The sequence below is a fragment of the Caretta caretta genome, chromosome 3 (assembly GCF_965140235.1).
Source record: "Caretta caretta isolate rCarCar2 chromosome 3, rCarCar1.hap1, whole genome shotgun sequence".
NCBI lineage: Eukaryota > Metazoa > Chordata > Testudines > Cheloniidae > Caretta > Caretta caretta.
In genome coordinates this window covers 92,588,776-92,601,420 of record NC_134208.1, presented here as the reverse complement: position 1 = coordinate 92,601,420, position 12,645 = coordinate 92,588,776, and the positions used below count along the sequence as shown (strand labels likewise).

The following is a 12,645-nucleotide window of genomic DNA, read 5'->3' as shown; positions in this document are numbered from 1 at the left end:
TGGATGTGCTGGTGAACGAGCCTCTGATAGTGTGGCTGATGTTATTAGGCCCTTTGATGGTGTCCCCTGAATAGATATGTGGGCACAGTTGGCAATGGGCTTTGTTGCAAGGATAGGTTCCTGGGTTAGTGGTTCTGTTGTGTGGTTGCTGGTGAGTATTTGCTTCAGGTTGGGGGGCTGTCTGTAAGCAAGGACTGGCCTGTCTCCCAAGATTTGTGAGAGCGATGGGGGTCGTCCTTCAGGATAGGTTGTAGATCCTTGATGATGCATTGGAGTGGTTTTAGTTGGGGGCTGAAGGTGACGGCTAGTGGCGTTCTGTTATTTTCTTTGTTGGGCCTGTGCTCTGTCAATTTGTTTCTTCACTTCAGCAGGTGGGTATTGTAGTTGTAAGAAAGCTTGAAAGAGATTTTGTAGGCTTTATCTCTGTCTGAGGGGTTGGAGCAAATGCAGTTGTATCGTAGAGCTTGGCTGTAGACAATGGATTGTGTGGTGTGGTCTGGGTGAAAGCTGGAGGCATGTAGGTAGGCATAGCAGTCAGTAGGTTTCCGGTATAGGGTGGTGTTTATGTGACCATCGCTTATTAGCACCGTAGTGTCAGGAAGCGGATCTCTTGTGTGGACTGGTCCAGGCTGAGGTTGATGTTGGGATGGAAATAGTTGAAATCATGGTGGAATTCCTCAAGGGCTTCTTTTCCATGGGTCCAGATGATGAAGATGTCATCAATATAGCGCAAGTAGAGTAGGGTCATTAGGGGACGAGAGCTGAGGAAGTGTTGTTCTAAGTCAGCCATAAAAATGTTGGCATACTGTGGGACCATGCGGGTACCCATAGCAGTGCTGCTGGTTTGAAGGTATACGTTGTCCCCAAATGTGAAATAGTTATGGGTGAGGACAAAGTTCAGCCACCAGGTTTGCCGTGTTTCAGAGTAGCAGCCGTGTTAGTCTGTATTCGCAAAAAGAAAAGGAGTATTTGTAGCACCTTAGAGACGAACCAATTTATTTGAGCGTAAGCTTTCGTGAGCTACAGCTCACTTGTCTGATGCATAAAAGTGGAAAATGCAGTGAGGATGTTTTTATACACACAGATCATGAAAAAATGGGTGTTTATCACTACAAAAGGTTTTCTCTCCCCCACCCCACTCTCCTGCTGGTAATAGCTTATCTAAAGTGATCACTCTCCTTACAATGTGTATGATAATCAAGGTGGGCCATTTCCAGCACAAATCCAGGGTTTAACAAGAATGTCTGAGGAACGGGGAGGAGGGAGGAAAAAACAAGGGGAAATAGGTTACCTTGCATAATGACTTAGCCACTCCCAGTCTCTATTGAAGCCTAAGTTAATTGTATCCAATTTGCAAATGAATTCCAATTCAGCAGTCTCTCGCTGGAGTCTGGTTTTGAAGTTTTTCTGTTGTAATATCGCAAATTTCATGTCTGTAAAGTTTGCCATGACATTACTGGGGATAGTGTTCCTGACAGCTTGCAGTCCATCTTTGTGTGGAATGTTGGTGTAGAGGGCTTCTACATCCATAGTGGCCAGGATGGTGTTTTCAGGAAGATCACCAATGGATTGTAGTTTCTTCAGGAAGTCAGTTTGGAGGAAGTCAATTTGGACGAAGCTTGAGACAGCCTAAAGCCAATAGCAAGTAACTCAGATGGCTTCCTCCCCCTGCCTCACCAGTGTGATTGGTTCATGAATCTTCAGGAAAAAGTCAGTGGCAGATTTTAAACACTAGTGATGTATTTTGTTTTGCACCAAAACAGGATAAATACTTTTTTTAAATTGAAAGTTGTGATAACCTGACTTCTTTAAGTCCCCAAAATCAAGAAGAAAGATTGCAGCCTATGTGAGTCACCAGAACTAGCTCTAGAAATAGCATCTAATACCTCCTTGGTTTTGAATTGGAAGATAAACTGGTTGACATGCACACTTAAGTGAAGACAAAGATTTGAAAAACTGTATGTATCCATCTGTCTCTGGTCTTATACTTAGATTGTAAGCTCTGTGCGGTGGGACTGTATTTTTGTTGTTTGTACAATGCCTAGCACAATGGGGCGTGGTCCATGAGTAGGGCTCCTAGGAACAGTAAGACAAATAATAATAGTAGGTGAGGTCACTTGAGGTCAAGGTAGGGCCAAGTGGAATATAAACACAATTCACTTAGGGCTAGTCTACAGTGGCAACGCTAAAGCTCTGCCACGGCAGTGCTTTCATGTGCATTGTGTGGTTGCGGCACAGAGCTGGGAGACAGCTCTCCCAGCGCTCTAAAAAAACCACCTCCACAAGGGGCGTAGCTACCGGCGCTGGCAGCGTGACTCTCAGCACTGGTGCACTGTCTACATGGACACTTTACAGTCCTGAAACTTGTATCGCTGAGGGTTAGTTTTTTTCAGTTTTGTCAGTGTAGACAAGTTCTTAGAGAAAGGATGTTCTTTTGATTGCAGTACATGATTAGAAGACGAGTTCAAGAGTCTGTTCCTTGCTGTCAGGCACTCCTGTGTGACCCTAGAAAATGAGAATATTATTCTCGAACTCTTGATGTTGTTGTGAAACTGAGTACATCTTTAATAGTGTTTCAAGATCCTCAGTGGCTGTTTAGTATTATGCACTGAGTGTGCAAGACAGACAGTGACTGAGAACCCAAAAAAAGACTCTGAAATACATTTTCACAAATATAACATTAACTAGTATTACAGTTGTGGTAATCTTAGTTATGTACTTTGGTCAGTCTTATAAATGCAAAAATATTGTTAGAGCTTCTGTTACTACTTGAAGGGACGTTATCAATTACATTGTGCTCAAATTTTAGTGTGTGCCATATAAGTAGGCTTGGCAGAATATGATTTAAAAAAAAATAATTTCAGTGGATAATAGATGTATGTTTGTTACGCATTTTTTAAAATTTTTATCAAATTCGAAATTTCACAGTTGTGGGAAATTACGGGGGGAGGGTCAGACAATAATTAAATGACATCAGACACTGAGATTCCAAAAGTTAATTTTTATAACCATTAAAACAAAAAATTTTCAACATCACATGTAAAAATACAAAAAGTAAATATCCTTAAATCAAACTAAGCTCTCAAGCAGCATTTTTCTTATTTTGCCAATCTGTAAATTTCTGCAATCCATGGAAATGTTTTTCATCAGCTTCTGTGTTTACAGTGAAATAGACATTTGCTGACATGACATTTACCGATTGAAAATCTAATCCTTACAAATCAAAGTATAAAACACAATTCCCCACCCACACCCCCAATCCAGTAGAAAAGTCAATGAAATATAAACATTCCCCTACAGTATTTGAAACACAAAACATTAGTGTTTTACTCAGGCATGAGAATCAAAATTAACTGACTAGAAACTAGTTGTACACTTGTTCGTATGTTTTATTTTTAACCAGATTTATTTGAAGAAATTACTATTAGAGTTTATAATTATATTTCCATGTATTTTCAGGTAACATTCAAGGAGCAACAATAGTAGATGCCTTGGATACACTGTATATCATGGAAATGAAAGATGAATTCAAGGAAGCCAAGGAATGGGTAGAAAAAAACTTAGATTTCAATGTGGTGAGTATTGGGGATTATTTTTTTTTATTAATTGTTAGTGCATTGTGATGATCTGAGAACAGGGTCCCATTGTGCTAGGCACTGTATAAACAAACTAAAAAATAATCCCTGCCCCCATAAAGCATATAATCTAAATAGGCAAGGTGACATAGGAGACAAAGTTGTAACCTGTAGTCAGAATGAACGGAATGATCACAAATGGCGTGTTAGTGCCACAATTTTGGGGGGCTGTGGGTGGGGTATTTTTTGAGTGGTCATGAGTTAAAAGGGGACTAGCTAAATGGAAGGGAAAAAGGACACTGGCCTGTCACTGCTTCTGTGCAGCCAGCTTCTCTTGCTAGAACTAATATTCTGGTCAAAGCTACTTGATAGATGTGAAGAAAATCAAGCACGTTCAAAAAGTACTTTTTAGTTGACTGACTATACAATTTGAGGCCAAAATGGTACCCAAAGTTGACTCCTAAATCAAGGTAATCTGACTTTTTTTTTCCAGAAGGGCTGAATGCTTGCAGTTCACATTACAGTTAGTAGGAGTTGCTAATGGGGACCTTTAATAATATCCCACTGTAACTTGCGTGTCAACTTTAGATGCCCAAATTTTAAAACTTTTGGTCTGTTTCTGTACAGGACACAAGATGATGATCTACCAATAAAGTTATTACCTTTCTCTATAATTAATATACACTGTAAATGTCAGTGTAGTTAGGGACTTTTATGCATACTGATAAGACCATTGAAGTTGAGAATCCCATGACCTGAAAGTGAATAAGCTTGGATGTAAGGGCTTATCTTGGTAGAAATGACACAGACTAGCTGTTGCAAACCTGTTTCCTATATGGACACTATTCCACATCTTGGAATTCAGTTCTTCTAAATCACAAGAAGGCACTCTGAGTGCACAGTCTATGAAAATAGGCCCCTATGGCATGAACCATTTTTAATCAGTAGGTTTTTTTAGCGCTGCGGCGGAGTTAAATGTGGGTTTAGTGGTGTTAGAAAACTAAATGAATAAATTTACTTTGAATAATGCTAACTTTAATTTAGGTAGGTTAGCTCCAAATACCACTTAAGGCTCAGCACTTACAGCTAGTGGAAAAACAGAACAGGCTCCATTCTTTGTCATATGTCTGTATATCTCTGCTGAAATGTTTTATCATATTATCCTGCACTAGTTAACATTTTATTGCCCTTTCTTCCTTAACGTTTTATTTGTATATTAAATTTCTGAGATTTTTAGTAACTGTCTTTTTACCCATGCAAAGGATTTATTTTTTATCATCCGTGCAGTGATACAGCTACTAAACGTTTACTGTTACACAGCTGGTGTATAGATGGGGGTTATGTGAAATTAATCTGATCGTTTCAGTTAGTTGTTGCAGAAAGAGAAGATTAATCAGGTAGCTATTTAAAAAAGTATATTTGAAGTCTTCATTTGAACTCCTGGACTAACTCTCTACAAATTTAGTTTTAGAACTCTGCTGTTTCACTTTCCACAGCTATAAAATTTGTTTTCTTTACATACATAACCTAGTAAACAAGGATAAAATGAAGAAACATATAGCACTTAAAAATGACTCTGTGAGGCAAAACTCTTAATCTCTTTGTCTAGGTATCTATATGGCCCCCATCATCAGAGTATGGCAACATAGCTTAGCTAAATTAAATGATGGTTTCTATAAGCTTGTAAAACTAAGGATGTTCATTTGTTTAATTTGGCTAGTTTTAGGTTGTTCTTTTTCACTGGATAGACTTACTGTTACCAAATTTATTAACACAGCCACTTTAAGATTAACCTAGCAAAATAAATGGTATTACAAAACAAAGAAAATGAGTATGAAGAATTGTATGAAATTGATTGATTAGTGGAGCTACAAATGTTAAGCTGAAAGACTAAAACCAAATAAGCTATTTGTCAAATATAGTTTGTTTTTTTATTGCTCAGAATACGCTCTCAAGCTTCTGAGAAGGCCAACAGTTGAATTCTCTACAAATTTGGCTCCTATGGTGAATACTGACTTTCTTGGTATACTCAATGATTTGAGTCCTGCCTATAGTTATGGCACTTCCCATTGGCCTTTTTTTAGCTAGACCATCTTCTAGTTTTCCCAGTAATATAGCAATCTGCAGTAAAATTGCTTCCTGGAAAAACAGGGCTGTTTTTATTTTGAGATATTTAAACGGAGAATTGGGTCTATGCTGAAGTTTAGTTAAACTAGCAGCTGAAAATGTCTTGTTAATGTTTGAATTTGTTTAGTAGTTTGCCAAAGTAGACTCAAGTTGGTATACTTTAAATGTCTCACTTAAAAGTGGTTTTCTTTTGTTCAGCTTTGAGGATGAAAAGAAATAAAAGTATTTCAAAAGGTTAGGGGAGATCCTAAGGGTACATTTATCATGGGGCGTAATAAATTGTTGTCCCGTCAAAGTCTGTTGGAAGGAAAACAAGCATGAAAATAAAATATTATGAATGGCACGGAAGTTCTAAACATGCACATTGGAGCTTGAACAGTTCTGAGTAAAAAGGGGTGTTATACTGATTTCTTACTAGTTGTATAATATCCAATTTGTCAGTTATACCACAGGAGTGTAATACTTTTGATCGGTAATATAGCAAACCATGTCATTTAATTTTAGTAGTTGAAGTGTGAACAGGGTTTTATTATATAATTATTGGTTAAAAATGTGGCAAGCTATTTAAAAATTGTAAGCAACATTCTTTCACCATCAGTTTTATTTTTGTAGTAGCCTTAACCATCTAGTGCATTTTTAGTGATCTAGAATTAAAGAAAAAAAGGTTTTTGTCATAGTTTTTCTGACAAGGGGGCTTTTCCCTTGTAAATCCTTCCTTACTTCCTCAGATCCGTCATGAGCGATTACTCATTCTGACTGGAGAAGACTGGATGAGGCTGAGCTCTCCTTTGTCATCCCAAAGGGTTAGTGAGGGAAACAATATTGTATGGTTTCCCTCAGAGGGCCTAAACATGTTGTCACTGCAGTTATTGGCTCCTACCAATCTGGTACAGGGTTAATCTCAGGCTGTCATCCACAAAAACACTGTAACAACTAGTTCTTAGAGTGCTTGTTCATGTCAATTCCAATCAGGTGTGTGTGCGTGCACGGCAGCCAGAAGATGTTTTCTCTAGCACCATCTGTGGGATAGGCCTGGGCGCCCCTGGGAGTTGCGCCTTCATGACTCATGGCTTAATAAAGAGCCCTGCCAACCCGCCCCACCCCACCCCTCCTCAGTTTCTTCTTACTGCCAGTGATGGTTAGCTGGAACATCCCATAGCTCTTGCCTTGGCAAGCACCATTAGTAGTGTCCGTTGTATATAGTTATCATACGTTAGTGTTAGTTATTAGTAATTGTAGTGTAGATATAGTTGATGTTAAGTTTTTCGATGGGGGTTTCCCCCATCCCCTCCCAAGACTCCTGGCACTATGGTATGCCACAGTCTCTGAGCTTTAAAACTTGCAAGGCCTGTGGCAAACGTATGCCTAAAAGTGGCTGCACACCTTGTGTTTAAGGTGCGTTGGGGAGAGTCACCAGAAGGAGTGGTGAGCCAGATCTATCTTGGGTTTCGCCCTCGGACTTCGAAAGACAGAGACTAGCATCTTAAAGTCCTTCTTATGGAAGCTGCGGTCCAGCCGCTGTCAGACCCCAGATTGGGGGATCCCGCACATAGCATCTCCTCCTCGGTGCGGAGCACCCGGCACCATCTGCAGAGAGACTCTCGGCACTGTCACAGCTCCTCCTGTGTTCAGCGGGCACCTCTCGCAATCAGCTGTGCCACAAAAGAAAAGGAGGCGAGAGAGGGGCTGCTGTCCCCTGGCCAAGACTGAGGAGCCAGCCGCTGCGAGACCCCAGTCGGGCCCCACCACCTCGGCCCCTTCGCCTGCTAGGGTCACGTCGACTCCTGCTCCAGTGGTGGCATAGTTGAATCTGGATCCTCCCTGCTTGCTGGCCCCATGGAGCCAACAGCTACAGCTCTCATTTACTCTTGAGGTACTTATGGTGGCCCAGGACTTGTTACACTGTATGGTGCTGTTCTCCCCTCCCAGGAGGGATGAATTGCCCGCACCAGGCTGTCCCAAGGCACCATCAAGGGGAAAGCCGGTGATGATGTCGCAGCACTCACCATCCCCAGACCTCTCCCTGGCACCAATGGCACAGGTGCGGGAGCCACGCCAGTCCCCTCGCCCACGCCACAAACTGTCTATTCCCTGCAGTGCAGCTTCTCCATGGTCATCCTTCTCGGAGACAGACTCTGACTTCATTTGATCAGACAGGAGGAGGAGTAGGAGATGGAGGTTGCGGCAGGATCGTCCTGCTTACCCGGCACTGTGGCCTGCTCAATGGCAACACCTGACGCAGTGGCCCTTCTGGATGCCCTGGGCCTTACACCAAATCCAAGGGCGAAGCCAGGAGTCCCAATCTAGAACAGCATTGGTAGCATTTATACTGCCTCCAGCTCAGTCAGCTCCGGGAGTACCAGGAGTGGCTCTAGCCTTTCCCAATACCAGGTTACCACCACCCATGGTACCGCTGCTGATCACATAGATGCCATCGGCACCAACAGCCCCAGCACCGGCGGTCTTGATGTCGCCACTGACTCTCCCGGCACTGGCTTCTATAGTCATGGCACCGAGAGTCACAGCACTGTTGGGGTCGACATCTGCATCCCAGGAATCCAAGCTGCTGCTGGATCCCCTGGTCATGGAGAGAAGGGAACAGCCAATTCTTCTGGGGCTTTCCTTTTCTTCCTCACCAGATGAGGCAGTGGCAGGCACTGCTATAGCCCTGGCCCTAGAGGACAGCACTACAGCAGCTGCTGCAGCGGGCTGCCAAGATTCTGGGCATCCAGGTGGAGGAGGTTGTAGAGGATGCCGATCACGTAGTGTATATCCTTGCCCCCTCCGGACCTGCACACGTTGCCTTGCCCCTCATAAGACCGATAAAAGGCTGCATAGCCTAAAGAACTCTGGGCCCAGCGACTTGAGGGTGGCTCTCCACACTCCTGCCACCCAGCAGAAACACTTCAGGCTGCAACCCCCTCCGCGGTTGTACCAACCACAGAACCGTCAAAATGATTCCTGGAGGAGGAACAGGAGCAGCAGGAAAAGACAGCACCTGTCCTCAGGACAGGGCTCTGGCCAATCCAAGTCATCTTCAGGCCAGAAACAGGCCTTTTGAAGGTGCACCAGTGCATGGACTGGATCCAACCCGTCTTTCTCTTCCTGACGATCCCCTTTCTATCCTGTGTGGGCTCGTTTCACATCAGACTGATGGGTGCACTGCATGGTAGAAAGGGGATACTCTCTCCAATTCTCGGCCCTCCTGCCCTTCTACCCTCCTTACCCATCCCTTTTCAAGGACCCTTCTCATGAGCAACTCCTCATACAGGAGGTGCACTCACTCCTTTAGCTGGGAGCAGTGGAAGAGGTTCCGCAGGAGCTGAAGGGCAAGGGCTTCTATTCCTGGTATTTCTGAATACCAAAAGCCAAAGGCAGGCTCAGGCCCATCCTAGACCTGCGAGAGCTCAACTGGTTCATGAAGAAAGTCAAGTTCCTCATGGTCTCTTTGGCCTCCATTATCCCTTCTCTGGATCCAGGGGACTGGTATGCCGCACTCTACTTGGAGGATGCGTACTTTCATATAGCAGTCACACTGTCCCACAGAAAGTACCTCAGGTTTGTGGTGAGCAACAACCGCTACCAATTCAGTCCTCCCATTCGACCAGTCAGCGGCTTCTCGAGTATTTACCAAGTGCATGGCAGTCGTGGCCACGTTCCTACGTAGGTGGCAGGTACAGGTCTTCCTGTACCTCGATGAATGGTCCCAAGTGGAGGCACAGGTCAACTTCATAAGAATGACATTCAATGAAGTGGGCCTTCTGAAAGTGGGGAAATCTATGTTGACCCTGGTTCAACAGCTAGAATTTATAGGGATGGTACTGGACTCAACACGGGTCAGGGCATACCTCCTAGAAGTTAGGTTCTGGTCCCTGGGTGATATCATTTGAAGGTTTAGGCAGTTCCCCACCGCCACAGCAAGGAATTGCCTGAAACTCCTGGGGAAAAAAGGCTGCTTGCACCTATGTGGTGCAACACACCAGGCTTAGATTCCAGCCGCTCCAGTCATGGTTAGCCTCAGTGTATCGGCTGGGTTGGGACAGTTCGGACAGGGTCGTGACTCTGCCTCACCTGGTCCTCTACTCCCTCCTGCAGTGGCTTGAGCCGAAGGTAGTGTGTGTAGGGGTCCCCTTCACCAGCCTTCAGCCATCCCTCTTGCTAGTGATGGACATGTCAGCCTTGAGCTGGGGAGCACCTCTGGGAGACCTCGGGACCCATGGCCTCTGGTCTTAGGTGGATCTCGCTCTCCACATCAATGTCGGAGAGCTCAGAGCGGTCCACCATGCCAGACTTTCGGAGCCCACTTGGCAGGGAGATGTGTATCAGTTATGACTGAGAACACCACGGCAGTGGTTTATATCAACAAACGGGAGGGTACACACTCCTCTCTCCTGTGCCAGGAAGCCCTCAGTAGAGGTTCACTTGGCTGCCGTCTCGGCCTTCCATCCAGGTGCAGAGAGTTGGTCAGCTCTTTTCTGAAAGGTCTCGACAGGTTATACCACACGTCCGACAACCAGTCCCAGCCTGGGACCTTAATCTGGTTCTTTCCAAATCGATGGGGCCACCCTTCGAACCGCTGGCAACTTGCTCCCTGCTCTACCTCTCGTACAAGGTGGCCTTTCTGCTAGCAATAGCCTCAGCCTAACATCAGAGCCTCCTTACACGGTGTTCTATAAGGACAAGGTTTAGCTCAGGCCACACCCAGCTTTCCTCCCGAAGGTTGTCTCCCAGTTTCACATCAACCAAGACTTCTTCCTTCCCTGTGTTCTATGCAAAGCTGCACACAAACGCCGGGGAGCAGAGGCTTCACTTGTTGGACATCCACAGAGCCCTAGCCTATTACACTGAAAGAACTAAACTGTTCCAGAAATCCATTCAACTGTTTGTGGCTGTGGCACACAGGATGAAAGGTCTTTCAGTCTCCTCAAACGAATTTCATTGTGGATCACGTCCTGAATCCGTGAGTGCTAAACCTGGCAGAGGGGCTTGCCCCTCCGCTCACAGCGCACTCCTCCAGGGCGCAGGCTTCTTCTTTCCTGGCGCAGGTTCCCATTCAGGAAATATGCAAAGCAGCAACGTGGTCATCTATACATACCTTTATATCACATTATGCTATCACCCAGCAGGCCAGAGATGATGCGGCTTTTGGTAGAGCAGTGTTCCAGTCAGTGGACATCTGAACTCTGACCCCGCCTCTGGAATTTAGGCTTGGGAGTCCCCTGATTTGGCACTGACATAAACAAGTACTCGAAGAAAAAACGGTTACTCACCTTCTCGTTACTGTTCTTCGAGATGTGGTGTTCATGTCCATTCCAATACCCACCCACCTACCCCTCTGTCAGAGTAGTCAGCAAGAAGGAACTGAGGGGATGACAGGTCAGCAGGGCTCTATATTGAGTGCCGTGAAGGCGTGACCTCAGGGGGTGCCCAGGCCGACCCAGTGGATGCTGCTGGAGAAAAATCTTGTGGCTGCTGTGCACGTACATGCACCTGATTGGAATGGACATGAATAACACATCTCAAAGAACAACAGTTACGAGAAGGTGAGTGACCATTTTACTTCTAGGCTGTTTATCCACAAATGTGTTAAATTACATTTTGCTTTAAGGTAGATACATGATCAGAATTCATAAGATATTTGTCACCAGAAGGCAGGCCCTCGAATGGGAGTTGCATCTAATCCCACCTGTAATTGATCAGCTGCCTGTCAGCTGATGCTATGAGACAATAGATAAAGTGAAAGCTTGAAGGTCAACTGGTCTTCATAAAAGCCAGAAAGTAGATGGAGGTGGTAATTGTTAATGTTGCATAAAAGGCAGAAATGTTACATAACAAACAAATATTTATTTATTTGGAAAGAAGCAGGATTAGGTGCCCGTATTGCATAAGGTTGATGAAGTACTTTCCCGTACATTAGTAACTGTGGAAGATATTAAGCAACTACTAGGGAATGATATAATTAATGCCTGTCAACTTGGTTTTGTGGAAAATAGATCTTGTCAAACAAACCTTACTTCATTCGTTGAGACTTGAAGTTTGGTTGATAAAGGTAACTGCAAAGATGTAATATACTTTGCCTTTTGTAAGGCATATGACTTGATACCACGTGACGTTCTGATTTAAAAACAAAAAACCCTAGCACTATAAGTTATCAATAAATCACATGTTAAGTGGATTAAGAACTGGTGAACTGACAGAACTCAAAGTAACTGTCATGGCGGGGAGTCAGTGAGTGGGATGTTTTCTACTGGAGTTCCGTAGCGATCTGTACTAAGCCCCACATTATTCAACATTTTATCAATCATCAGGAGTGTTGTATGTAAGACATGGAAGGTAACTTTCACTTTGCTTGGCAGTGGTAAGGTTTTAGTAGGAGTACTGTAGCCAGTTTTGGTCACCATATTTTAGGAAGAATGTGAACAAATTGGAGAGAGTCCAGAGGAAAGCAACAAAAATGATAAGTTTTAGAAAACCTCGCCTATGAGGGAAGGTAGGACAAGAAATGGGCTTAATTTGCAGCAAGGGAGATTTAGGTTATATTAACAAAAACATTCTAACTGTAAGGATAGTTAAGCACTGGAATAGGCTTCCAAGAGTTATGGAATCCCCATCATTGGAGGTTTTTAAGTACAGGTTAGACAAAGACCTATCAGGGATGGTCTAGGTGTACTTGATCCTACCTGAGCTCGGGGGGCTAATGACCTCTCAAAGTCTCTTCCACCACTACCTTTCTGTGATTAGCCATTGGAACAAACTAACACAGGAAGTGGTAGATTCTCCATCTCTTGACGACAGATCAAAATTAGATGCGTGTCTGGAATAGATGCTTTCCCAAGCAAGTTATTGGGCTCAATTCAGGGGTTAATGGGTGAAATTGAATGGCCTTCAATATATGAGAGGTCAGATTAGACTCTCTAAGGTTCTCTTCTGGCCTTAAATTCAG

At 44.0% G+C, this 12,645-nt stretch overlaps 1 protein-coding gene across 1 annotated transcript in view; it reads left to right on the top strand.

The window, feature by feature from the left end:
• The window catches only part of MAN1A1 (mannosidase alpha class 1A member 1), a 209,217-nt gene that overhangs the window by 79,788 nt on the left and 116,784 nt on the right, over positions 1 to 12,645 (top strand). The window contains exon 3 of the mRNA XM_048844674.2: positions 3,460 to 3,575. Within this exon, the coding sequence (XP_048700631.1) occupies positions 3,460 to 3,575 (116 nt within the window). The remainder of the gene's footprint in view (positions 1 to 3,459; positions 3,576 to 12,645) is intronic.